Below are 27,030 nucleotides of genomic sequence, written 5' to 3'. Positions count from 1 at the left end.
TATAGGTCACGACTGAGGCGACCCATAGATTGGAAAACACTACCCTAGCTTATATTTGATATAATACAAATATTTATTTCTAAATAATATATAATATTTTTTTTTTTTTAATTTAATCTAATATATACCTTAACGTAACAAAAATAAAATTCTAGCCAACCTCCACGTGATGTCTCCTGGCCCCTGGGTAACGCAATTAGGCCAGTCACAACTCATGTACTCTATAAAATATACTGGGCCCAACTCATGTATGCCATAAACTATACTGGGACCCAACTCGTGTATTCCATAAACTATACCGGGACTAACTCATACTGTTTTTAAAATCTGGGACCAACTCGAGTTTGTCCAGATAAACATGTATTTATTATTTTGGATTTTTGAACTATAACCGTTTAAAAATCTATTGGATTATGTTTAAAATATAATTCATCAAAAATAATTATATTGATTATATTTATGATGTAATCAATAATAACTTTACATAATAAAAACAATTTAAATATTACATTGAACAAATTGTTATTTATTTCTAATAAGTGCTATATATTTATATTTTATTATCATAACTATTATTTATAATTCAAGTATCATTTGTACACCGCAATAACTTACATATAAGTAGACAAACCATTATTTTAAAATTATACTGTTTTATTTTTCAGATTATTCAGCAAATATTACAGGTATTATTGAAACAAAAAATATAAAACAATAATAATAATGGTAATAATAGTAATTTAACATCTATTAGAAACTATAAAAAAGTGAGTTTGAAACTTTAAAAAAATTGTATTAAGTATAATTTTATATATTAATAAATAAATAAATAAAAAAAAATTGTTCTATAACTTAGTAATGATTTGTCTAACCATATTCAGATTTTATACTCTTAATTTTTAAGACATGTTCAATGAAATTATTATTATTAGGCTTGGATTTTTTCTTATTTATATAATAGGACCTCTTTTTATTTAACACTTACTATGAGGTATAATGTTGGCTTTATGTTCGCATGTTTGCTCTCTGTGATCGATATAGCAAAGTTTAACAACAATAATATATCTTTCTACCTTAACTGTACAAAAAAATAATAAAATAAAATATATTATAAATATAAAACACTTAAGAAGGGAGGGAGGTATAGCGATTATTATTATTATTAACATTATCCAAAATCTAAAATAATTAAGTTAAAATAGTGTCCGATGTATCACAGGAATTAAAAACAGAAAATAATATTGATGTTGCACATTCTTAACAATTTTTTATTTAAATATATACGATAACTAACAGTTATAAATAATAAAATATTTTCATAAATCAAGCGACTTAATATGAAGTATGACGTATATATAGAGTGTTTCATTAAGTATGCTCGGCTCTTTTACTTTCAATAATGCAGTTATTTAAAAACTGATAATTCAATAAATAATTAAATTATTAAATAATCTGAAGGACCATATTTGAAAAGTTTTAAGATTTTTTTTACAACTTAAAGAGTTTCCTGTACTTCTGCGAAAGTAAAAACTTATGTATTTAAAAATAGAACCTCTCTCTTTTATACTATTAATTATTAAGTAGATAATTTTTCCAAAATGTTGACGTATTAAAATTAAATTAGTTAACTTAATGTACTAAATATAATAGGTCCACGATAACAAATTTAGATGATATAAACGGTTTGATAACTTGAAATTTTAATAATCAATATTAATCTATCAAAATTTATAATTTATAAAAATGGTCTAAGTACACTGTGTAAGATCTCGTTCGCCCAAAAATGAATTTTCGCCTTTTGCTCTCATCTATTTTCGCTCAAATATTTTAAAACTACTTTCCCTTTCACCCAAAAATAGTATAAACATTTTTGACCACATTTTTATAATGCAAACTTTGGTTAACACTCACTTTTAATTATTTATTAATAAATTACAAATTTAATAATTATATTTTGACGATTTATATTTTTCATATTACTTGTTTTTTTCTGAATTTATAATATTCTTAACACTCATCTATTTTCTTTTATTATTAACACATTATTGTTATGAATGACAAATACTTACTAATCTACAAATACACAATACAGTTTTAGAGAATAATAAATACCGTCTCCTCGTAGTACTCTTTGGGTAATGCTAAATGGCTTTATAAAACAAACTTGCGTTAATAAATAATTAAGTATTTTCCAAGGTTATCAAGGTTTGTGATCAAAAGTGCTATAATATTCTTGTGAGAAAAGAGAAAGTAGTTTTAAAATATTTTGGCGAAAAGAGATGTGGGCAAAAAACGAAAAGTCATTTTTAGGCAGTAAGAGTCCCGCCCATAAATACTAGATTTAATACTACATCTATTTCATATTTATGAAAAACCATTTTTAAAGTCTTTTTAATTCTTCATAAAGAATTTTAATAACTGAAATATTACCCTTTCGAATTTTGAATTAGGTACATTTATGTTTTGAAAAAGAATTGTCCATTAAGTGATTTACAGTTTAAAGGGAGATTTTCATTTGGAAAATAAAAGTTAGTATCATCATAGAATACTTCTTATGTGATACAAATAATTATAAACATTTGAAAATATGATCTATATAAGAGAATATTTAAATTTTCCAAAAAGTCAGAATTTGAATAAACTCATTATTAAATGATAAAATTGTTGTAAGCGTGCTTGGTGAATCACCATTTATATATGTTACCTACAGTTAAAGTGTTGAATTAGATAGTTTACGAAACAGCTAAAACGTGTAGGTAATGCATACAATATAAATTTATATTAATTAATTATTTTATACATTATCCATCACTTCAATAATGTGTTAAATTGTACAAAATATGATCACCAATAACGCTGAGTGACCCAAATGACGTCTTATCTGTCGTCTTAGTTAGTCGTCTATTCGTATCAGATATAAATTAGCGTTCGGCTCCAACAGGCAATGTTCATGTACGTTTATCGTGTTATTATATTATGTTGAGAAATAGTTTTACAGTTATACGTGTTCAATTTTGGTTTGTCTGTCTCTAGACTATTATTTTAAATGTTAATATAATTCATAATGAATCTGAATGAATTAAATTTAATGAAAGAAAAATTTTATGTGAATGTTAAAAATTGTTAATACGAATGTATTAAAGTATATTTCGTTACTAGACGTTTTTATTGTGTGATAGTATGTATTGACGTTGTTCAAAGTAGCTATATAAAAACATATTATAGTCTAACAGAAGATCGTTCAGTTTTGAAAATTTAAAACACCATGTAATTATTTTGTGTAATAAATTTGAATAGCTTGAATAGTTAAGATTGTTAAGAATATTGTTTTATTAATTTTAAAACGTATGAACTTTTTTTTTTTATGTGTTTATTTTTTGGTGTGTATAACGTTAATTGAATATTTTTGCATATTTTTAATTAACTATATGCATACTATATAATTTTTCATTGAATATAAATCTTAACCCTAATAATTATGACATTGTAAAAATAAACGACATTGAAAAATTAATACTACCCGTAAGTAATCAAAATCAAAACGTTGAATCGTATTTTATGATTGAAGAAAATTTTGATTATTTACACGAGATTCATATTCTTATTGGGTGCATAGGTAGAGATCACAAGTCATATGAAATAAATAAACATTATAAAAATATTACTCAATCTAATGTAAAGCAATACTTGGTTTTGTATATTATTATACTTTGCCAAAAAAAAAAAGTCAAAAATAAGAATTGTTATAAAACCAATGGTGTTCAAAGATTTTAATAGCCGTTAACAATTTGATTTAATTGATGTTCAATTTCAGTCTAACCAGGGAATAAATTTGATTACTTGGATCATCTGACCAAATTTTGTATTTTAATATCATTGAAATTTAAAAGAGCTGAAGTGATTGTAAATGTACTTTTAGATATTTTTTTTTCGTCTATTTGGTGTTTTCTTATAATTGAAATCAGATAAGCGCCAAGAATTTTGTAATTAAATTGTAAATTCTTTTAAAAAAATGTGGTCTGAATTGATTATTGTGCATAACGAATCTCAGGGTAGCGCGGAGAGAGCAAACTAAGATATTAAAAATATGCTGACTATGTGGATGCAAAGCTATAATACCAAAAAAATAGAGTGAAGGCCTTAAATTATTAAAATGTATGAAAAATAAAGCTTTAAATTTCGGTATTAAACGTAGTCGATATGAAGCAATGTTTGGTAGTTTACCAAAAATTGGACTATTTTCAAGGTTTTTATCTAAACAGATTTTGTGGAAAATGAAATAAAAAGAATCATATCGTCTAGGTTTAATATTGTAATTAAATTATTATTTATTTTTGATTGAATGCTTCAAGGAAAGAAAAGAAGCTAAAAAAAATTTGTAAAAACAAGTAAAAAGATTGAAAGATTTACCAAATAGTAAATATGTGATTAGTCACTGATTACTAATATTAGTTTCAAACGATAGATTTATCAGCTTGAATCTTTAAAGAATACAAATTATTTTTTATTTTGCATTTTGTATCTATTTTATTCTTATTTATATGTTATAATTATAGAAATAAAGTTAAAACAACTATGTTTTCGATTCCAGTTTACAATATGTTCAGAAAATGTATTAGCTGTAGAAACTGCTCCAAATGAAAATATTACATTAAGATCTGCAGCAACTGTGCAGTCATTGAAATCTGGTCAATACTAACTGGAAAATTCATTTTTTCTAAAATAGAGATTTCATAATTTTTTTTTAATATGGAATAAAAGTTTTTTTTCTAACTACCTATTTGATGTATTTTCGTAGGAAAGAACAAAATATTTTAAACAAGCACTAATTTCTGCGTTAGAATTTAATTTTCATTCCACCCGGAAAGTCATACATATTAGTAATGTTCGACGGATCTGTCCCTATTTATAGAACATTGATCATTTTATTTTAATTCCATATGGTTTGATTTTCATTTGGTATTAACTGTTGTCATTATTTATAGTTTCTACTAAATGAAAAATGTGATCATTATATACATAATACCTGATATTTTTGGTAGTTTTTTACAATGTCTAGACATTATAAATCTAATAATATAAAATTTATTTATATATTTCCGGTAATATAATAAAAAAAAAAACTAAAATGCGTAATTAACATTTATATTCAAAAAATATTAAAAATAATTAATATTAAACGATTAAAATTTATTACTATTATCACTATGTATATTAAATTCTACTTATTTAAACTGATTTTATCACCTATAAAAGTTTATTATTATTTTGTATGAATATAATATTTAACTATGATAATTTAATACCCAGTTTTAAAATAGCGTAAAATAATAAGAATAATGGTTATTAATTAGGCATCGTTGATTGTGTTAATCTTTCAAAAAATAGTTATTACTTTTAAGTGTCGCTACAAATTATAATTGTTAAAATAAAAGAAGTAAAGTATATGTGTATAGATATATTTATACTTAATTTAATATTAAATAAAATATTTAATTAAAAGAAATTGCAAAAATAAAATATTTTTATTAAATTTTAAAATATTAAAAAGCCGTAATTATTTTAATACAAAAATAATATTAAATATTACTATAATAATTAATGAGTTGATTGTAGCTTTAGTTAATTAAAAAAAAAACCTTGAAATTATAACCTTTAAAAATTAAAACACGCATTAACTGTTATTAGTGATGTACGTAATAAATGTACTTTACTAATTAGCTTAAATTTAATAATATTTCCTTTCATAAGAGAGTATTTGAATTCAAAGTTTGTTGGATAAATATTAAATAACAACTATTTAATTAACCATATAGAATTACATCTAATATTTTTATAATTTTCATAAAAAATATGAAATTTAATTTAGAGGAACAATAGTATTTTTTTGTAAATACATTGATGTTATAGTGTATTTTGTCTATAAAATATGATATTAAATTTAATTAAATTGATTATATTTGATTTTAATTTATTTACGGTTAACCGTGCAAGATTACATAAGATTTAAATTTCTGTATATCACATAATTAAACTTTATTGATTACGTGCTTATTAATAATTACATTTACTGAAAATCATTATTCTATTAAAATATTATAATGCACAGATGTGTAGTTTTCTTTTTATATTTTAAATTATCGTCATGTAAAATTTAAACTATACTTAATACAATTAAATTAATATAATTTCAAGATTTTTCCATTGAAGAGTTAAAAAGTTATAGTTAAGTTACTTTTAACTAATTTATCTATCTAGTTACTTTTAATTCAAAAGTAGCTTCTAAATTAGCAAATAATTTTTTTTTTCAATAATGTGTAGTTATAAATCAATTAATTAATTTTATAATTTCGTTAAGGTTTATATTTTTTTCATGATATTAGCTCTATAAATTAAAAAATATTTTGTTTTATACATATTATTATTTTTATAGAATAAAAACTTGAAATAGGTACCATGTATAGCAAAACCTAATAAATTGTAAAATGTTGAAGTATTGATTGCACTATTGCTGAATTTTAATATATACGTAAATACAGAAATATAAGTTTCTATAGAAATTTCATCTAAACAGACTAAATATATTAATTTTAAATTTCAAACAACATTAACGAATTATTCAGTTCAAAATTAAATCCATTTATATTTTAAAAAAAAACCAACTTACGAGAAATTTGGTCATCCATGTTTAGGGTTTTCCACTAATGATAAAATTCGCATTTATAGAAAAGTTATTTACAAAATTAACTTAAATAATAATTTATTACTTTAACTAGTTTTTAAGATTCTATAATTGAAGCCCTCTCTTTCTTATTTATTTAGTAAAAAAAAAAAAATGGAGTATTTCTACAATAATATATTTTTGTTTTAATGTATGTTTTTATTAGATTTTTTATTTTAATTTAGCATAAAATGTAAATATGCATTTAAAAAAAATGTAAGTTTAAATTGTTTTTATTAAGTAGAATTTTTTATTTCTAATTTAACTAATAAAAATGCCTTTTAAACTTATATTTTTCTTTAATAACTCATTTAGAATTTAACAAAACATTTAGTTAACTATTTCAGTCTTGAACAATATTCTAAACTTGTATGTTATTTATTTATATGATTAATTAGTATTTTATTTAATAATATATATAAGACATGTACAATAATTAAATTAAGTATTTTTAGTGATATGAAAAAGTATACATTGTTAAATTTAATATTTTTATCATAAACCTCCAAAATTTATAGCGTTTTTTATTATCTCACGAAAATTAATGAAAATTTTTGAAAATGACTTGTTCATAAAGTACCATTTATCTTTATATATAAGTAATCACATTATAATCGATAAAGAAGTTAAATGATAGTTTGAGAACACTCCAACGCTACCTATCCGAACGTTTTAAGAATCATAGTTTATACTCAAAAATTAATCCCAAGTTATCCTAAAAAAATTTTTTTATTATTATTTTGTTTTGTTACAGATTATTTTAAAAATAATATTTATATATTTAACTTATTCACCGGGATTTATATATATTTTTTTTAAGATTTTGGTTTAAGTGTAAGATTTTAAACTTTAAAGTGAAATCTAATATTGACTTTTGGTACATTGATTAAAAAAATTCATTTTTATAAACTCAAGACAATTTTTTAATAAATTTTAAACAATATATTATTTTTTATTGTTTTTCTAAAATATCGTTACATTGAAAAAAAAATATCTAAATCATAAAAACATGTATAGTATACATTGTATTCAATACAAAAGTTTATTATCACTATGTTAGTAAATATTATAATTTCATATTTGCATATTAAGAAGCAATATTAAATTTGATATAAAACTAATAAAATTATATATTATTTCATTGTTTATTTTTGAATTCAATTTATTCAAAGCTATCCAATGAATAAGAATAAACTTTTATAAGTTTTTTAAAACCATAAATAGTACTTATATATTATTATTATTATTATTATTTAAGAGTTATTAAAATATAACAATAAATCATTTTTTACTATTATTTTATTTCTTCTAAAATAAATATAGCTATATATGAGTTATAAATTATATATAATTAGAATGTTTTAAAACTTTTAAGTAGAATTTGATTAGACACATCTTTATGTAAAATTATTTTAATCATTTTTTATGACATGTATAGAATAACGTTTTAAAAGTAAACTTTCAATATAGTTTTTAATAGTAAGTATTTAAAATGAAGTTGAATAAGTTTAGTAGTGCATTATAAATTTTACAAACTATCCATTGCTACTTCACACATATGAATTAAACTTAAAAAATATACAAGTAAAAGTTTTATAATATGGTATTTAATGAAAGAATTACTTGTATACATTAAAAATTATCTTTTGCTCTCACTGTGAACAAATTATTTTTTATCTTATATACTTTTGTTGATTATTATTCAAATATATTACATTCATATTAAATATTTATGTTTACGAATTGCATATACATAATATTAATAAGAATATATAGGAGTAAGATTTCATTTAAGTTAGAAAGTTATCGGGTTAAGGACTATACAGGATCTTTAAGTTTACTATCGGAAATTTAGATTGATTGCTTATGTTTGTTAGACAGGTTGAAACCATTTATCGCGAATTGACTACATTAGTTTTTAGTTAAATTAAAATACAATGTATCGTAATGAGTAGAAATTTATTAGATAATTCACTTATATAATAGTGTATCAGCAATGTTGTAGCAAACTTTAATATTTCAATATTTCTTACAGTATTTGAATTTATAAATTACATTTACTATTTTACTATACAATCAGCAGAATTTATCTCTTAGCTAAAAATAATATTCATTGATATGTTTGTAAAGTTGTGAGTTTTGGTTATGATTTATAAATTTAAATTAAACGAATTATGTGTACCATTTTAGAGATCTATTAATATGACCTAGTTGGTGATGACATAAAAAGGGCAATTTCTTTGTCTGAATGTTGTGTACCTATATGTGCAGAATGTGATCAAAAAATATTTACTTATAAAGAATTCGTTTATTGTTCCATTAATATAGCTGTTAATAATCATTTTACAGAATCATTTAAATGATTTATAAATAGTTATATAAATGTTAAAAATAGACACAGCAGGAGATAATGGTCTTATAAGTTGAATTTTTGTTTATAAATTATTTGAAATTGTTTGCTATAATTTAAAATATAAAAATAATATATTGCGTATGTAATGGTCTAAATATATTTTAAAAATGACCATTTAAAGTTGTATTCTAACAATTTATACCATGTTAACAGTATTTTTCTAAATAATATTCATATATAGCGAACACAGCATAGTAAGTAAAAAAAAAGTAATGCTTTTTTTAGTTTACTTAATATTTAATGATTACCAAAAACATTTAAACAATAATATTAATTATTCTCAAAAAATTTCTATATCATACGTTTTTACAATTTTAATTAAAAACATATTGTATACTTATAGCGGTATGTAAAATACTAAAATTCAATATTGTATTCCATAAATTTTATTGATCAATATATTAAAATTTTGGATAGTATTTATGGTCTTGTAAACTATTATAATTCAATAGAAAAATATTGTTATTTCATGAGAATTTTTAGATAAATCTATTATAATTCTAATTTCTAACATAATCTATCACAGGTTTATTTCATATAAGTAATATAATATTTTATCTATATTGCTTACATGAAGTTCGTGTATTTTTGTCTTAATCATTCAAATGCAGGTATTATAAATCCATTTAGTATAGCATAGAAGCAGTGATATTTATTTATTTTTTATTTCTAACAAAATTTGTTTATATTATAATATATTATTTTCTGTACATTGTATAAATTGTAGATAATTATTCTCAGATTTTAGATTTTAAATTATGTTTTTAAAAATATTTTTTTTTCTTTTTATTATATTTACTCTGTACATATCAGTTAGTTTACATTAAATAAGTGTGCTACGTATTATTTTACAGCTATACGTTTGTAAGAAATACTCCTAAGTAGATAGCAATGTTGGTATTGAAATTCACGTGAAATTATGATTATGATGTGTTAATATAAAATAATATATGTACCTATGTTTACTATGACTCATAAATTAAAAATATGTAGTATATTGTAAATTAATTGCGGATAATAGAAACAATTTTTTCATATCATATGAGATAGTTACAAATGAATACTTCGAGATATATTTGCGTATATTTATATGAATTTTTTATAATTTAAGGTCATAAACACTCTATCTATTCATTAATAACCATGATGAAATATATATATCATACACACCTGCAGCAATAACTGTCAGAATTCCAGCCGGAATTGCTAAGCCCAAGTTCATTTTTCCTTTTTCTTCTATAGTGGCAACCATACCCATAACTAACCCGGTAATGCCACAAACTATCTGAAAAAAAAATAATTATAACTATACAAAGATTACAAAAAACTAAAATTATATAGAAGAAAACGTATTAAATTATAATAGTATTTATATGAAGGGTTAAGTAGTTGTGCTAGGTATACCATATAAATCAAAGGATATATATATATACATTATACACATGTAAATTATTTAAGCAATTGTACTAAAAGTAAATTATATTTAAACTTTTATATATATATATATTTTTTTTTTGTTTATATTTTTTTGTGTATTTTTGTTAATTTTGTGTGTATAACTTATTGTGTTGATTTCTGTTTTAGTCTATACTTTTTTTTTAATGCTTCAATTCAAGGAGACTATTACCTAGTACTGGTATTATGCATTTTTACTGCAATTAAAATTGAATAAATTACTATAAAAAGTCTAATTTTTCCTTATATAAATATTTATTTCAATTTTTATGTATTTAGGTTATATACAGTGTGTCCCAATAGTCCCTATCACTCTTAATATCCCCATGGAAAATCAATATATTTAAACGCGGTTTTATTTTTTTTTAATTCAAAAATTGTCAAAAGTTTTTTTGATGTATTTAAAAATTTTTAATTTTTAATATGGCCATTTTTTGAACATATTTTTTAAAGCAGTTCAAAAAAAAATAAATATTAAAATTGAATAGAAATTAATCAAGTTATGTTTTTGAATAATTGTAGTAAAAAAATCAAATGTTTTACATTTCAATAATAAAATATCTATTTCAGCATGACAATACTTTTACATACTTATTTAAAGTTTTGATTCGAATATAAATAAAAATAGCTGTGTCTTATAGTTTTCTGAACAATGAAACTGGTTACCTTTTTTTAAGTATTTTAATTATCATGAAGTGAACCCTTAAGTTACGAAATTGGACATGATCTTACAGTTATAATTAATGCAATTTATAATAATAATATCTACGCATATCGTAATTTTGTAAATTACAATTAAAGTTATTATTTTTTGTTCTTTCTTTATAACTATTACTGCTATTTGTGTCATACGTACAGTACGTACTGTGTCCTTAGCTATAATTTTTTATTTCTTACATATTTTGTTCAATATTTAAAATGACTCATACATACTCAATACATGTGTACGTCGACATGGTGAAATATTACTTCCGAAACAACGAAAGTCATAGACAAGCTGCTTATATAGTTATGGAATTGAGTATCCTGATCGTAAAAAACCACCTTACAATGTTATAAACAGATTAATATCTCGGATTTTTGGAAACAGGTAAAATTGCATTATCTTCATGTTATAATAAAGTTGCAAATTTTGGTATTTGGATTCGTTTGGACCGTTCCAGACGATTTAGAGTCTAATAAGCGACTGTATCTTATATTCGTGAGTCTTATAAGTTATAAGCGACGTGCTGTTCACTGTACATATTTATAAGAAATTAATTTTTTCCTACAATAAGCTAAACATTACGTAGATATTAGGTGGCGAGTGTTAAGCTGTGTACCTATTATTGAGTTATTTTATTGATCTCATAATTTTTTTAATAACTTAATTTTAACTTTTAGGTAGCGTCAATGAACGAAATAAGTCAGGTAGATCTCAGGGTGTTAAAAATGTTGATAACATCATTAACATTCTTGGAAGTGTAGTTATAGCTCCAAAATTATCCGTGCATCATAGGTGCGTGGAAACTGTAGTAAGCAAATCATCTGTTCATAAAATGTTCAAAAAAATATATTAAAGGCATATAAAACAAAATTTGTTCAGCAGTTTCATACGAGTGATGAAGAGAGGCGTTTAAAATTTTGTGAATGGGTGTTACATAAAATTAGTCAGGACCCACTATTCATAGATAAATTAATTTTTACCGATGAATCTACTTTTATCAGAAACGGATAAACAAGTAGACACTGGACGTATCATTGGTCTGACGAAAACCCACATGAATCCATAGAATTCCATGCTCAAAATATAGAAAAATTAAATGTTTTTAGTGGAATTTGGAATAGGCAGATCATCTGACTCTTTTTTATTGAAGGAAATTTAAACGAAAAAAAGTATAAAGATTTATTAGAAGAACGTATGTGGCCAATAATTTCTCGATTACTTGATACAAATAGAATAGACCCTATTTTTATCCAAGATGATGCATCAGCATACAATTCAAATATTGTGAGAGGTTGGCTGGACGAGCACTCTCCGGGAAGATGGATGGGAACAAGAGGTACAGTGTTTTGGCCACCAAGGTATTTCGACTTAACACCAATGGATTTATTTTTATGGGGTTATTTGAAAAATCTTGTGCATCCGTCGTGTTCATTGCCTGATCTCCGTCATAAAATTGAACAAAATATTCAAAATATCTTACCTGAGACATTAGAAAATGTTAAAAACGCTTGGGTCCAAAAACTTCAACTCTGTGTTGCAAATAATGGGGGTCACTTCGAACATTAATAAAAAAAAAAATGTAATGAATTATTTTCGTTTTTATGTAATAATTTTTTTTTTCTATTAGTTAAAAATATAAACTGAATTTTAATTTTAATCTTTACTGAAAGCTCCACAAATAATTAAATAATTACAGATTGCCATAAAAGTCAGAGTTCTAATCGTGATTGATTAAATCGTGCAATTCATGTTTTGCTAGGTAACATAACTATTATTATAATTCTTCAAAAACATAACTTGCTCTAACTTGGTCAATTTTTATTCAATTTTAATATATATTTTTTTTTTGAACTGTTTTAAAAAATGGTTATCTTAAAAATATTAAATTCTTAAACGCATAAAAAATTTTTTTGATAATTTTTGAATTATTTAAAAAAAAAAAAAAATTAAATTTTATGACATTCAGTCAGAATTTTCATGTAATTTTTTAATTTAACTTGAAAAGTGAATTTTTTTTAGAATCGAGAATTTTTTCTCACAAAACAAATAAAGATTACTTTTAAGTTTAAAGTGCTACAATATTAACACAAAATCAAATTCTAACTACTACTTATCACAAATGGAATTTAATTAAAAAATAATTCAACTATATTTCTTTAAGGTATAATGTATTTATATAATGTACTTGTAACTATTTTGTCTAAGTTTATGTTTATACAGATCAGAAATCAATAGTACTAATACATGTATAATACACAGATTAATTTAAATGTATTCTTGTGCAAATAATAGAGTAAAAATAATTATTATTGTCGTGTATTTTTATCAATTTAACTAATTTAAGTATACACAGACATTCAAATTTAATTACATACTCGGTTAGAATTTAAAACATTTAATTAGATTCGTGAGATAATTATGTAAAACTTATGATCAAATTAAAAAAAGGTAGTTATTAGGTGTCCAGTGGGTTACTGTTATCGATAAATTAAATTTTAATTAAATGATAGACGAACAACTATTCTGAACGGAAATGGTCTGTCAATCTTAATCACTAAATATATTTCATGATATATTTTTGACATAGCTATTCAAGTTATTTATTTTACTTTTAATAATACGGTAGGTTGAAATAATTTTTTCCAAAACTATTTAATTAATTTTATTATTAGTATTTAATCTTTATAAAAAATATTAATTTATACCATATTATACCAACTTATATAACTCAAAATGCTATTACATCTTTTTATGAATACCGTAAAATAGTAAAAATAAATTCATAGTATAAATAGATAATATTCAAAAATAGATTATTAATATTATTGCGTACATAAAATTCATTTTAATATAATAAACGTAATAGTTTTAAGTTCCCACGGATGATATTTTTAAATCAAAACAAAATATTTATTCATTTTTTTTTATATTTTATGGTTATGGAATTGTTATTAACTATATATGTGTAGTATTGTATTCAATTTTCACAATTTAGACATAAAAATAATTTTTTTATGAATTTTTAACTACAAAATAGTTAAAATTTTATTGAGATTTTTACGAATTTCATGAAAATTCTTTTTTCAAATGCATATAAAAATAATTGTGCTTATGTACTTTTATAATTTGTATACATATTATGTAAATACAACTTACATGAGATATTGTATTAAATGTTTAAAAATCTTGACCCAATCAATAATTTTTTATTGACATTTACAAAAAAAAATTAAAAATATGGCATGCTTATAAATAACTTAAAATGAGTCTTTAAAAATTTAAAAATTGTATGATGTATTAAAAATTATAATTTAAACATTTTGGGAATATTTCAAGAATCTATGGATAGTTTTTTTTTAATTAAAAAAAAAATCAATTGCGTTAAAATTGAATTGTAGTGCGATATTAATATTTTTTTAAAGTTTTTTTTTTTTTTTTTTTTTTTTTTTTTATTTATTAAAATTAAAATGTTTCAGCATATTGAGCATGCTATTACAAGTTTGTTAACAGTTTATATTTAATGGCAAATTAAGGTTTTATTTTAGAATATTTCCATAATTTTAGAATTTCAAATGGATACTATTTCATATTTATTATATTAATATCTTATTAAAACCTACTATTATTATAATTATTTCTGAATACACTTTTAGTTTTTAAAATAACATTGTATGTGTGATTTTATCGGGTTAATTGAAAAGATAAAAATATTATCGTAACATTTTGCTGAATATTTAAATTATATACATATCTATTGTTTTTAAGATTTCGTATTCAAAAGTAGGAATATAATGTATAGGGTATAAAAATTACTATTTTCTATTTATTAACTTTTAAATTTAAATTTAAAATAATGAAATAAAAATCTGTCAGCCATAGAAATTCTAAAACTTTTTTATTAAATTTGAATAGATAATTTTTAATTTAGTTAATTACACAATAGAGCTCTATAGATATAATTCTTTTCGTATCAAAGACCATATTATATATATGGACTATTTATAAATTGCATACGGTGAATTTTATAGAATATGAAAAAAAAACAGCAACTTAAAACGTATTTTTACAAAAAAGAGGTCAAATTTGACACTTTTATATTTTTATGTCAATTTAAGAATATATAAATTTTTTAAAGGTATGTGGTATTATGAAAGATAAATCTTTTTACAAGATCATCGTTGATGTATCAATGACATTGCTGAATAATATGAAAATAAGTTAATATCTCATAAATTCTCTACAGCAAAAAAAAAAAAAAAAAACCACCACACACAGAAAATATTGTTTGTTACTAAAATAGCGAGGTGTCATATTATTTTAAAATAGATAAAATTAAATATACGTCGTATAGAACGTTGTAACTACTAATAACCCTTGAGATTATATTATTTTACATTATAATATGTAAAAACTTTTCATGTGGTCAATTACTTACTACGTGTACCTGTATGCACATTAATTATTTTCATGTTTCAGTAAGCGTGTAATCGCATCTCTCATTTTAAACCCTGTACAAAATACTAAGTGCTTATACTAATAATATGTGCCAGGTAAATTTTAGTATATTAATCAAACGTAAAAATTGTAAACAGTGAATAATGAAAAGCTTCTTAGAACTTTTAGAATTAATTTTAAAAGTCTACGCTCTTGTGCTAAAGGAACCGTAAGAAATTTGTATAATGTTATAAAATTATGTATTTTACTTTCTATATTGTGATATTACAATAACATTATTTATGGTACATTAATCAATGATTTCACGAAGCCTAGGCTTTAAGATCTACAAAAATATAATACAATTTGAGGTAGATATTAAACAATATCTTTCAACATAAAACGTGTCTACAGTTTCGTTCAGAAGATAAACTGTTTTTTGAATGTCTTGTCATAGCCAAAATTAAATTTCGAACAGCGTTTCGTTGCACTAAAACAATAAATAAACTGCCACAATGGTGTAAGCGTTTACCCCACTTAAAGCGTATTGTTAAGTACAAGTTTGGTTTTGAATGCCTCCGATAATGAGCAAGTAAACATTGCGTAACGCTATTAAGGATAGTTCGCGGCTTTAACTAATACATCCTTAATACGACGATCCCGTCATTTGTCATTTCATACTTGACACCTTAGATAATCTTTGACGATCACCAGGAAAAAATATTTCATGATTTTAATTTAATTTTCTCACCAATATTTGTATATTTACTATTTAAGTAATATTTAAATTTTGGATTTCACCTAAAATTAAATTAAATTAATAAAATATGTATTCCATGTTATGAAATTAATTTGTGTTAGATTAAGTCATGTTAAACTATTATTTGATTTTGATAGATAGTAATGTAGCACTTATAAATAACTTATAAATTATGAAATATCTTTCAAAAAAATCAAGTATCAAATACATAATATATAAGCAATTTACTTAAATAATTAAATTATCTTATAAAAATTATAAATTCATACGTCACTTTAGATTTGTTTAAATTGTTTTATGTTTATCAAACAGAACCATGATTTTATATTTATAAAACAGGGTGATTCATTTATCGTAAAACATTATTTCAGTTTTTGAAAATATTTATTTAAGATAATTTTATGTTATTACTCATTACAATACAATATTTCTTGGATAACAATTATATTTGTTACTGTTATAATCGTTATCATTATTAGAGTGTTTTACTGTTTTAAATGACAAATTATATTTTAATTTCATATTCTTTAGCAGAATAATATTTGAAATATTATGTTCTATAAAAATCAAATCACGGAAGTTAAGTTTCAACAGTAAAAACAGTAAAAACTAAAAATATAAATTTCGTTTTTATTGACTTAAAATATTGTAAAATAAAATATTTTCAAAAAAATTAACATTTATGAATGTTTTGCATTAAATAATCACTCATTAAAGTTAAAGCCATACAGTCATAATTACGTTTGTTTAATTATATTAGTTTTTCAAGATTTTTGTATATTACCTGAAGTACACGAAGCCTAAGGACCATAGCAAATGGATATATTTTCGGTGGTGATGTGTAAATCATTTTATCGTCTAATAACATATTATCTTCGTTGAGTATGATTACTTGTTCTTTTCTATGGTTTAGTCGGATCGTCTGTAATCATACATTCAAATATATAATTTATATTCATGTATATAAGCCTTTAAATACATTTACAAGCGAAAAATAACAAATGGAAACATTATTAACGTTTCTCTTGTGAAACATAATAACAATATTATGTATGATATTATTTATGTTATTATATGTCGTTATAAGTTAAGACGGGTTATAGTAACGTATATGGATACGGGTTGTACTACAAAATGAGATTTATACACTTAAATGTATCGATATGTATTTGGGTATGTAGTCTATTAGAAGCCTATACGTGAATATATATTAGATGATAAGTGCAATAATTATAAATTGTAATACCTATATACTATCTATCGAATAAAAAATAAACAAACAAAATGTAAATTTTTACCAATGTCTTTTTTTTTTACTACTATTTATTGCCAAAAGTGGTATTTTAACTATTAATATACTTTATTCTGTAGTGTTACTGAATAAAAAAAAATTAAATCACATAAATAATTTAATTGTACCTATCTATATAAAAACAAATTTATATAATATCTCAATAACGCAAATATTAGGTTGATACAATGAACAAATTTCTCTACAATTTTTTCATTGGAAATGAGATGCACATGACAATTTTTATTGTTGCAGGACTTAGAAATTTATGTGTTGCCTTTTTGAAAGGGGTGGTTTCTAAAAAACATTGTATAGTTTATATCTGTCAAAAATTGCAATACCATAAATCTAATGAATATCTCATAATGGTTTGTCGTGTAACTATTACTTCTCGTAAATGGATGCGTTTTCAGTAATTTATTTTTAATCTTTTGTGGTTTATTTTATTCAAACATAGGAAATAATAAAACCAAAAATAGTTAAGAAATATAAATTTTTATAGTTAAAAATAAAACCCTTAATGTTAAATAGTGCATGGTGCATGCATTTCGAAACAATGTAATCTGTCAATGTAACTTTACTTATAATATGAAATATCTAATATATTATAGAATGATTAATTATTATAATAATTATTTATTCAGTTACAATAAAAATGTATATTAATACTGTATACTAGTATTAAAGGTATATTAAAAGAAGTTCTATTTAATAATTTTAATTATTTGGTACCTAATACCATTTATATAACACAAAACAAATATAATAAAATAATTATTTCTCGTATCTTGAACACAAATTTTATTTTTTTTACTTGTGATAATAATAAAATTAAATATCAGTTTTAAAGTTTTGGATTTTTAAAATACAAAGTTCTATTTATTAGTCTTATACCCCAATTTTAATTGTAATTTCAACATAATTATATGAAAATATTTTAATAATTACTCGTGTTTGATTTTAATTTGTATTTTAACACGATTATTTTGATTTTCTATAATTTTGGGTCATTGGATTATTGTGATAAAAATAACAAAAACAGTTTCATTAATTTTGAAAGGAAATAAAATAGATATTCAATCAATCTTCAATCGCGTAAGAATAAAATTATTTTGTATTTTTTTTTTTTTTTATTATTAATTTAATTTAAATATTTAATTAGCAGCGAAGTTGAAAATATTAAAGATTAACTATAAAAGTAAATCGAGTTTAAAAACATAATATTTATTATGTTTTTATTTAACAAAATCATTATTATTATTACTTTTATCGTACGAATATTTATTATGACCTGATGAAAACAAACGTTTATAGAAAAAAAAATTAATAACGTTGATTCAATAAGTGGATTACTCAATCATAATATATAGTATACAATCATGCCTCATAATTCTAAAGGACATTGAGCATGCTTAACTGTAATACAATTCTATATATATGTGTGTAAATACATTGTAATAAACATGCCCGATTACACTTAAAAAAATATATTTAATAGTTAGTTAATATTATATTTTATAAAACAAATAAATATTATTTGTACGACACCTATTTTGGATTTTCATTAACGATAAGTGGAGTGACAGATTAAAAAAAACACTGAGTAATACTAAGATAATACTGGTTACAAGATGTTATCTAAATTGCCTATTCAACACGCCGTATTACATAAATCATCATGTATTTTGATAACATAATTGTCATTACCAATTATTATATAATTATAATTTCTATGATTATTTAAATCAAATTTTTTTATGTACCCAAAGAAAAATGTTTTAATTGTTATAACTTTTTCATGTATTATAAGGTCTAAGAGAATCGCATACCTGCGTACTAAATTATACTAAATTAGCACTTCTGACATTAAAATCAAATTTAGAATTTTAACTTCACTTATTGAGAGGCGATTTCCTTTTTAATTTTATAAGTGTGTATGCACAGGTTGTGTATAAATTTTAAATAAAAAAAAAAATCTGTACCTATATTATAGCTGGTAATATTAGTTTATATTTTTTATACAATTTAAAAATAAAAATAAAAATAGAAATATTTAACTAGTACTTAAAAATGAATATACCACTTTTTAAGTGGGTATTTATATTAAAAATATAATATACGAGGGTTATGTAATGGATATTAGAGATAAAACTAGGATTAGTTATACTTATAAGTTATAATACATCTAGTATTGGACACTATTGTGTAAATAAGCGAGTGATTCAATTTTATTTTAATTAAAATTCGTTAATATAAAAAAACTTATAAACTTTTAAGTAAAGTATAAAAATGTTCAAAATTCGTTAAGTATTTTTACTGTATCAGTGTTATAAATTATTGGATGAAAATATCAATATTTTCTAGGTTAATTATTTTTAAATTAGAACAAATTTGTAATAAGATTGATAATAGTCCATTAAAATCTATGTAACATAAATTCTTAAGTTTATATGATGTTTTTAACAATTTTTATGAAAACTTCTAAAAATGACCTCAATACATAGAGCACGATTTTATTTGATATCCTATAAATTGTTATGTGGTCACATAAAAATTATGGAGCAGTCTTGCTACCAAAAAAACATGATCATATAAACCAAATCATAAAAAATAAAAATATATCATTGATTTACCAATAAATTCCTCACTAATTTTAGAAATTTAAACAAAATTTAATATTATATATGTAAAAAATAAAACATTGTATATATATTTTTGGATAAAACAAAATTAATTATTATTCAGATGATAACATTTTCGAAGTATGGTTAATATCAACATGTGTCTGAAAAAATATATATGATAAGAAACACAAAATAAATAAATTTGTTTATAAACAAAATTAAATAAATCTGTATTTCTTAACTTACCAGTTATTTAATTATATTCTTATCTCAATAAAAACTTTGAAAAAATAAAATAATGTTAGTTTATATGTTTTGTCGATTTAAAGACTTTAGGTGCATAGAAATTTAATTTAAACATATTGAAGATAACTTTTATTTAGTATAGAAAATAATGTATTCATGTAAGAAATACATAACAAATAATTATATGTAATAATTATAAAACAATATTTGTTTTTTGACATGTATAACATTAAATTTTCAAACGTACTTCACAATTTTTTATTTTTTTTTTGGTTACAAAACAGAATTACTAAGACAAAGCACTACGAAAATTATTGTATTGTATTTCCGGAGCACTAAAATATAAAGAAAGACGAATGATTTCCTTTTTTAACATCCGGCATGATGTTATTAATACAACCATTATGTCAAAGCAAATATTGCCTTTAAAATAAAACAAAAATCATTACAAGTTTTATCAATATCCATAAAATAATAAATCACAATTTATTCTTATTATTATAAAGTAATAAGCTTTACTATCATCCAGAAAAATTAAGTACGCTTGTGAAAGCATCAAGCGTAAAATAAATTCATATCACCATTTTTAAGTTTAAAAATTTGTTTAGGATAAGGCCAAAGAGCTTTAAGAAATCATATATTAACGAAATGGTTGTCGTAATAAAAAAATATAAATAAAAAATAATATAGGCAAGATACAGAGACTGCAGAATCAATACATTGTGAACATTTTTCTTGATTCATTCACCCATAAACCATTATACCTTCGAAATACTATTATATTTGAATTAAATCATATGTATAAATATCAATTAAAAAATACAAATTAAAATTAATATTTATAATTATTGCTAATTTTGTATTAAATATGTATAATACTATAAAATAAGATGGTTTAATAACATAAATATTTTAATTTTAGTGAGTTTTTGTATTTTTGATTTTATTTTAATTACGTATGTCAGTATGAGAACACACATATATTAAGATATATTCAGACCTTTATAAATATTATACATATGTTATCGATTGCGATAATAAATTATGTATAGTACATGCCTTTTAAATTATAATTTAAAAAAGTTATGATTCAATTTTCATGATAGTTTTTTAGGTAAAAGAAAAACCTACCGACAAAACAAAGTTTTGTTTATCATCTATATTATAGAAAACTATATTCTTAAATATTTAACTCGCTGGATGAAATCTGAATACTGAAGATAATGTTACTCATATCATATTTATTATAATACATTTCAAAATGATCTACTCTTAAATTAACCAACCTTTTTAAATGTACGAAACTTTTAAAATATAGAATATTTATACGTTCTAAAATAATACAGAGACCACTTCTTAATTTGTTCTCAGCATAGAATAGAACCGGTAGAAACATATATATATATATAGCGTAGAATAATTATTTTAACTTAAGAGAGAATATTTTCAAATTTATTGAGTATTATAATATTGTGAATACATGGATTATATTAATGGTTAAATTATTTAATTATAAATAATCTTATAACTGACGATTATAGTACAGAAAAATAAAAATATTATTAAAAAAAATCAAAAAGTAACATAGTTAAAAGATCTCTATAATTCAATTTTAAATGAATATATATATAATGAAAAAAATGTTATCAGAGTTAAAATAATTGAAAAATTAGCAAGTTTAATGATTCTATGTATATTTATGTACTTATAAAAACTTGGAAAAATCATTAATATATTAACAGAACTTGAATATTTAAAATCATTGTTGGTAATTTCTATCAGATTTATGTATTGAAAACGATATTTGAATAAATATTTGTATTTATGAAAATTTTAAGTTTTAAGATTGATCATCTTTTCTGAATTATAACAAAATAACCCAAATTGATTTTGTTAGAAACTAATATGCCATAAATTTCACTTTTTTTGTCGTGATTGTTAATAGTCCTTCTCTACAAGTCTACATGAAACTTTTAGTGTACTTCTTTTTCCATAGAAAAAATGATAACTGACAAAAATAACTAACTTAGTTTAACTAAAAAATAAATAAACTTATCGTTGTAAATCAAAATCAAAAAAGCATAGTAATAAAGCGAGTACGTTTTGTTCAAAAAAAAAAAAAAAATTATATACAAATTTGGGAAGGTACATAAAATATTTTACTTCATTTTTCTAACAATGAAAAATGAGATAAAGTTTAATATGGGACATGTTTCCTTTAAAAAATTTAAAAGCATCGACTTTACGATAAAAAAAATCAACAAAAAAATAGAAATCGGTATTTTTTTCCTATACAATATTTGATTTTTCGATCAAGTTAAATTTGCGTAGTCAATGTTCAAATATTTCCAATTTCATATTCCTGTATATATTTATAAATATACAAATTATACGCCTATTCATAGTACAATATTATATAAAATAATACATAATATTATAAATTATATTAACGTAAGTACTTAATTCTAAAAATGTTTCTTTATTGAGTTAAAAATTGAAATATTTAATTTTATAGTTCACAATAAATTGTATGGTTTATACATAATGTATACTTTAGAATTAACTGTCCCGATGATAAAATAAATAATATCGAAAAAATACTTAAAAATGTCATTACCTTTATATAATTATAGGTAATTTAATAAAATCTACGACTTTAGAATTTCGTTTTTATATCAACCCCAAGCTACTTAGCTAAACGTTTTTCGAAATTAAATTACCAAAGTAATTTTCGATCAATACTTCACTACTCGACCACAATATTCCAGAATAAGGCCAAGTGGAACAAGGGTTTAATGAGACTTCAATTTATTTTAAATATAACTAATCTTCAATTACTAAAAATATATTTTTACGCTTGACTAATAAATAAATATATTAATTAATTAAATATTCAATATCTATTAATTAAAATATGAACTGTCTGAGTAGGTTTCATTGTAAATCATGACAAAGCAAATATCACGAATATTTTTATAGAAACTAATGCTAATATATCAGTGCTATGTCATAATATAATATATTTATAGTTATGCATATTGATAAGTATATTATAGAAAAAAAATAATCTCAATATTTTATTGATGTATATTTATGGTTATGATGGTAATGGTTTCGAAAATTATTTAAACTATTTATTTTATGAAAACAATTATACTTAGATAAATCAAAAAACAAAAACAAGAAATTATTTAGAATATACTATGTTACATATGAATGTTGATTTTTACTTGATCATTTTTTTTAATATTATTATTATTATTATCTCATTTTATTATAACGAGATAGTGCTGTTATTTATTATAAAGATGAATAAATGAACTTATAAACTAAACATATCTTCACGTCACAATTTGCATATTTGTTTATTAAACGCAGGATATTCAAACTTAGAAAAATTATAAGTAATGACTAAATGTCAACAAAATTACCAAGAAGAAATTCTTAAAAAATCATGTGGCTACGTCAGAGGTTACTATTTGGCCTACTGTCAAATCGTTTTTGCTTAGATGAATAGAAAAGGATGTTAACTCTGTCATTTACATCATCAATCCATCCCTAATTATTATTAATCATACAAAAGGTGTATAAATGGGAATATTATATAAAACGTCTATATGTTCAGATCAAGAAGTTTAATGCATTTTTAAGTATATATATACAAGGCCGTAGCTGGAACAAAATTTCGTGGGGGGGAAGGGGAGTAAATCAAATAATATTTTCAAAAAACAACAACATTTATTTTAAACAAAACAAAAAATGTTAATAATATAATCGAAACATAGTAATCATATTATTTGGTACCCAAATAATTATAATTAAGTTACTTACATAAATTAAATTTATTAACTATAAAATATTTCGGAGGGGGGGATGAACCCCTAAAACTCCTCTTATTCGGGTCTTGTATATATATATATATATGTTTTTACTAAGTTTGACTACTAAATATACCTTATTGTAGACTCAAAACTTTACACAAACACTTTATACATATTTTAAAAACGTACTACATAACATCAAAATTTAAAAATCTTTGCTGTAATACTGTAATAAAGAATACATTATATTTCATGATATCAAAATAAAAATATATAAATTTAAAAATAGAACATAATAAAATAAAATAACGACAAGAATCTCTTTAATTCAAATAAAAATACATTCTTATTTTGACTTAGAATTTAAAACAAGAGACTTTTAACTTAACAAATATTTTTAAAAAGGGGTAGGTTATAACTTACAAGTTACAATGAAGAAAGAAAACGGAAAATAAAATAAAAATGGTAGACATTTGTTTAAAATACGCATGCTAAGCTATTCTGGTTTGCTAAATTTAAAAATAATCACCCAATTTCTCTATAATAAATTTGTCTGTGATAGTCTAAAAACTTTGTGAATATAAAAGATCAAAAAATATTTTCAGAATTGTATTTACTGTTAAATTATTGTTATATATTTCTCGGTATTTTTTTCCCTTAAATGCATATACTGACTGAAAATATAATTATCAATTTAAATTTGAAAATTCTTATTAATACTGTATCGCAAAATCTTACAAATTTAAAATAAATATTTTATTTCAAAATTTGATAATAATTTAATGTAATTATTGAAGTGTACCAATGTATAATTAACAGATAAATGAGAATAACTAGATCATCAATTCTCTATGTTTATTAAGTTTCAATAAAAGACTATTTTTTATAATATGTGTTAAACACATTCTATTTATACAATTAAAAAAGATAAAATAATATTTATAATACAAACGAATACATTGACGGTACATCAGACATGTAACACCACTGAAAGTACTCATTCGGAAATTGATAATTATTAGTTTTATAAACTATGAATACAAATTAATTAATAATACTGTTTTGTACTCTTATATTTCAACGATAAATTATTTTATCTATAAATTGATTTAAATTTAATTGCGTAATCATGTGATTTGATCTCGCGTGGTAGGCATGATATTTGAATAAGTATATAATTCAACTAAGCAGTATCATACAAGTTGTTCGGGCGGTTCATAAGATCAGAACTACACGCATTAAGTCCATAAAAATAAAAGTACTTTTCTAATAATATTTTTACTAACCTAAATTTAGCATCATAAATAATGAAAATATTAAAGGGTAATTGTTTTAAAAATTGCTGAGATATTTAGCCAACATTTTAAATTTATACCAGTGCCTAGTTATGTAATACTTCAATCTATGTTTAAAAATTCGATATTATAAAATCAAATACCCAAAACAACATCATAAAATATCAAAATATATCTTATCCATTAAATAAATAATATATATAATTTTTATTAATACTGACGTATCTTATAATTGTTCACACAAAATTAATGTACAATCAATTTAAATTAACGATACGAACAGAAAACTACAAGCTACCAAATAGTTAAAGCATTGGCCGAAATTCAATTATTATTTTATATTAAAGAATTGATTTTCACGCAATTGTATAGTAGTTTGTTACAATTATTTGTTATGGCAAGTAAGTTTTTTTATGATTCCGAAATAGCAATAAATAACAACATTCACCAACTGCGTACAATTCATTGATTTTTTTTTTTTAGGTTATATTTATGTTATTATTATTTTGTATGTTTATTACATACATGCTACTGATCGTGTTTATTAAGGTATAGATTATATACAGTATTATCAACGTATGAATAATATATTAAGATATTAAAATAATTATTTTATTTTAATGCTAAAGCATACGCAAATCTTCGAAAATATCGTAGCGATAATTATGATATAAATTAAGACTAAAACATTAAAACTGTAGCGAAGTCATTTCAATTTAATATGTCTAATTGAATTTTGATCCCCGACAGAGGGTTTTGGGCCATTTGCTGTGAATAATATAGTTGTTGTCGTTTTTAAATGTAAGGAGGAACTATGTGCTGGATTAAATGAATGCCGGAGAATGCATTAAACTAAGCAAAAATTGTTGTTCTAACAAATAGAAGTGACTGCGGCAATACATTTAATGACAGATAACGGCGACGGGGGAAGATTCACGTGATGCTTTTTGCAATCTTTTCCCTTCCTTTAATGGATATACATGTCTTAAAACTATAAAGGATTAACCTACAATGCGCTGTCGGCATTTTATTGGTATCCAGTTTTAACGATGCGCCTCGTGTCGATTTCTCAAACAAAAGTTCATAGATGAAGGATCGATAATCATGAAAAACGCTTTGACCCTTTTTATTTTAAAAATCAAACTTTTTTTATAATTCAATATATTCAAATACTGTAATATTATATGATTATAGTAGCGATTCGTATAATAATTTTTTCCATAGCGTACCATTTATTATTTTTTTGAATATAATCTTAATATAT

General features: G+C 22.1%; 1 protein-coding gene and 1 pseudogene across 3 annotated transcripts in view; one reads left to right on the top strand and one right to left on the bottom strand.

The window, feature by feature from the left end:
* Positions 1 to 27,030, bottom strand: part of LOC112591802 — a 61,886-nt gene that overhangs the window by 9,565 nt on the left and 25,291 nt on the right. For all 3 annotated transcript variants that reach the window (XM_025335731.1, XM_025335730.1, XM_025335732.1), the window contains exons 2-3: positions 17,274 to 17,411; positions 10,305 to 10,419 (exon numbers count right to left, since the gene is read on the bottom strand). In XM_025335731.1, coding sequence (XP_025191516.1) covers positions 10,305 to 10,419; positions 17,274 to 17,357 — 199 coding nt within the window. In that variant the 5' untranslated portion in view covers positions 17,358 to 17,411. The remainder of the gene's footprint in view (positions 1 to 10,304; positions 10,420 to 17,273; positions 17,412 to 27,030) is intronic.
* Positions 11,544 to 12,429, top strand: LOC112591801 (annotated as a pseudogene).

The sequence above is a fragment of the Melanaphis sacchari genome, unplaced genomic scaffold (genome assembly GCF_002803265.2).
Source record: "Melanaphis sacchari strain LSU unplaced genomic scaffold, SCAv2.0 Contig1439_pilon_pilon, whole genome shotgun sequence".
Taxonomy (NCBI): domain Eukaryota; kingdom Metazoa; phylum Arthropoda; class Insecta; order Hemiptera; family Aphididae; genus Melanaphis; species Melanaphis sacchari.
The sequence above is the reverse complement of the archived record's forward strand: the minus strand, read 5'-3'. Positions and strand labels throughout refer to the sequence as shown.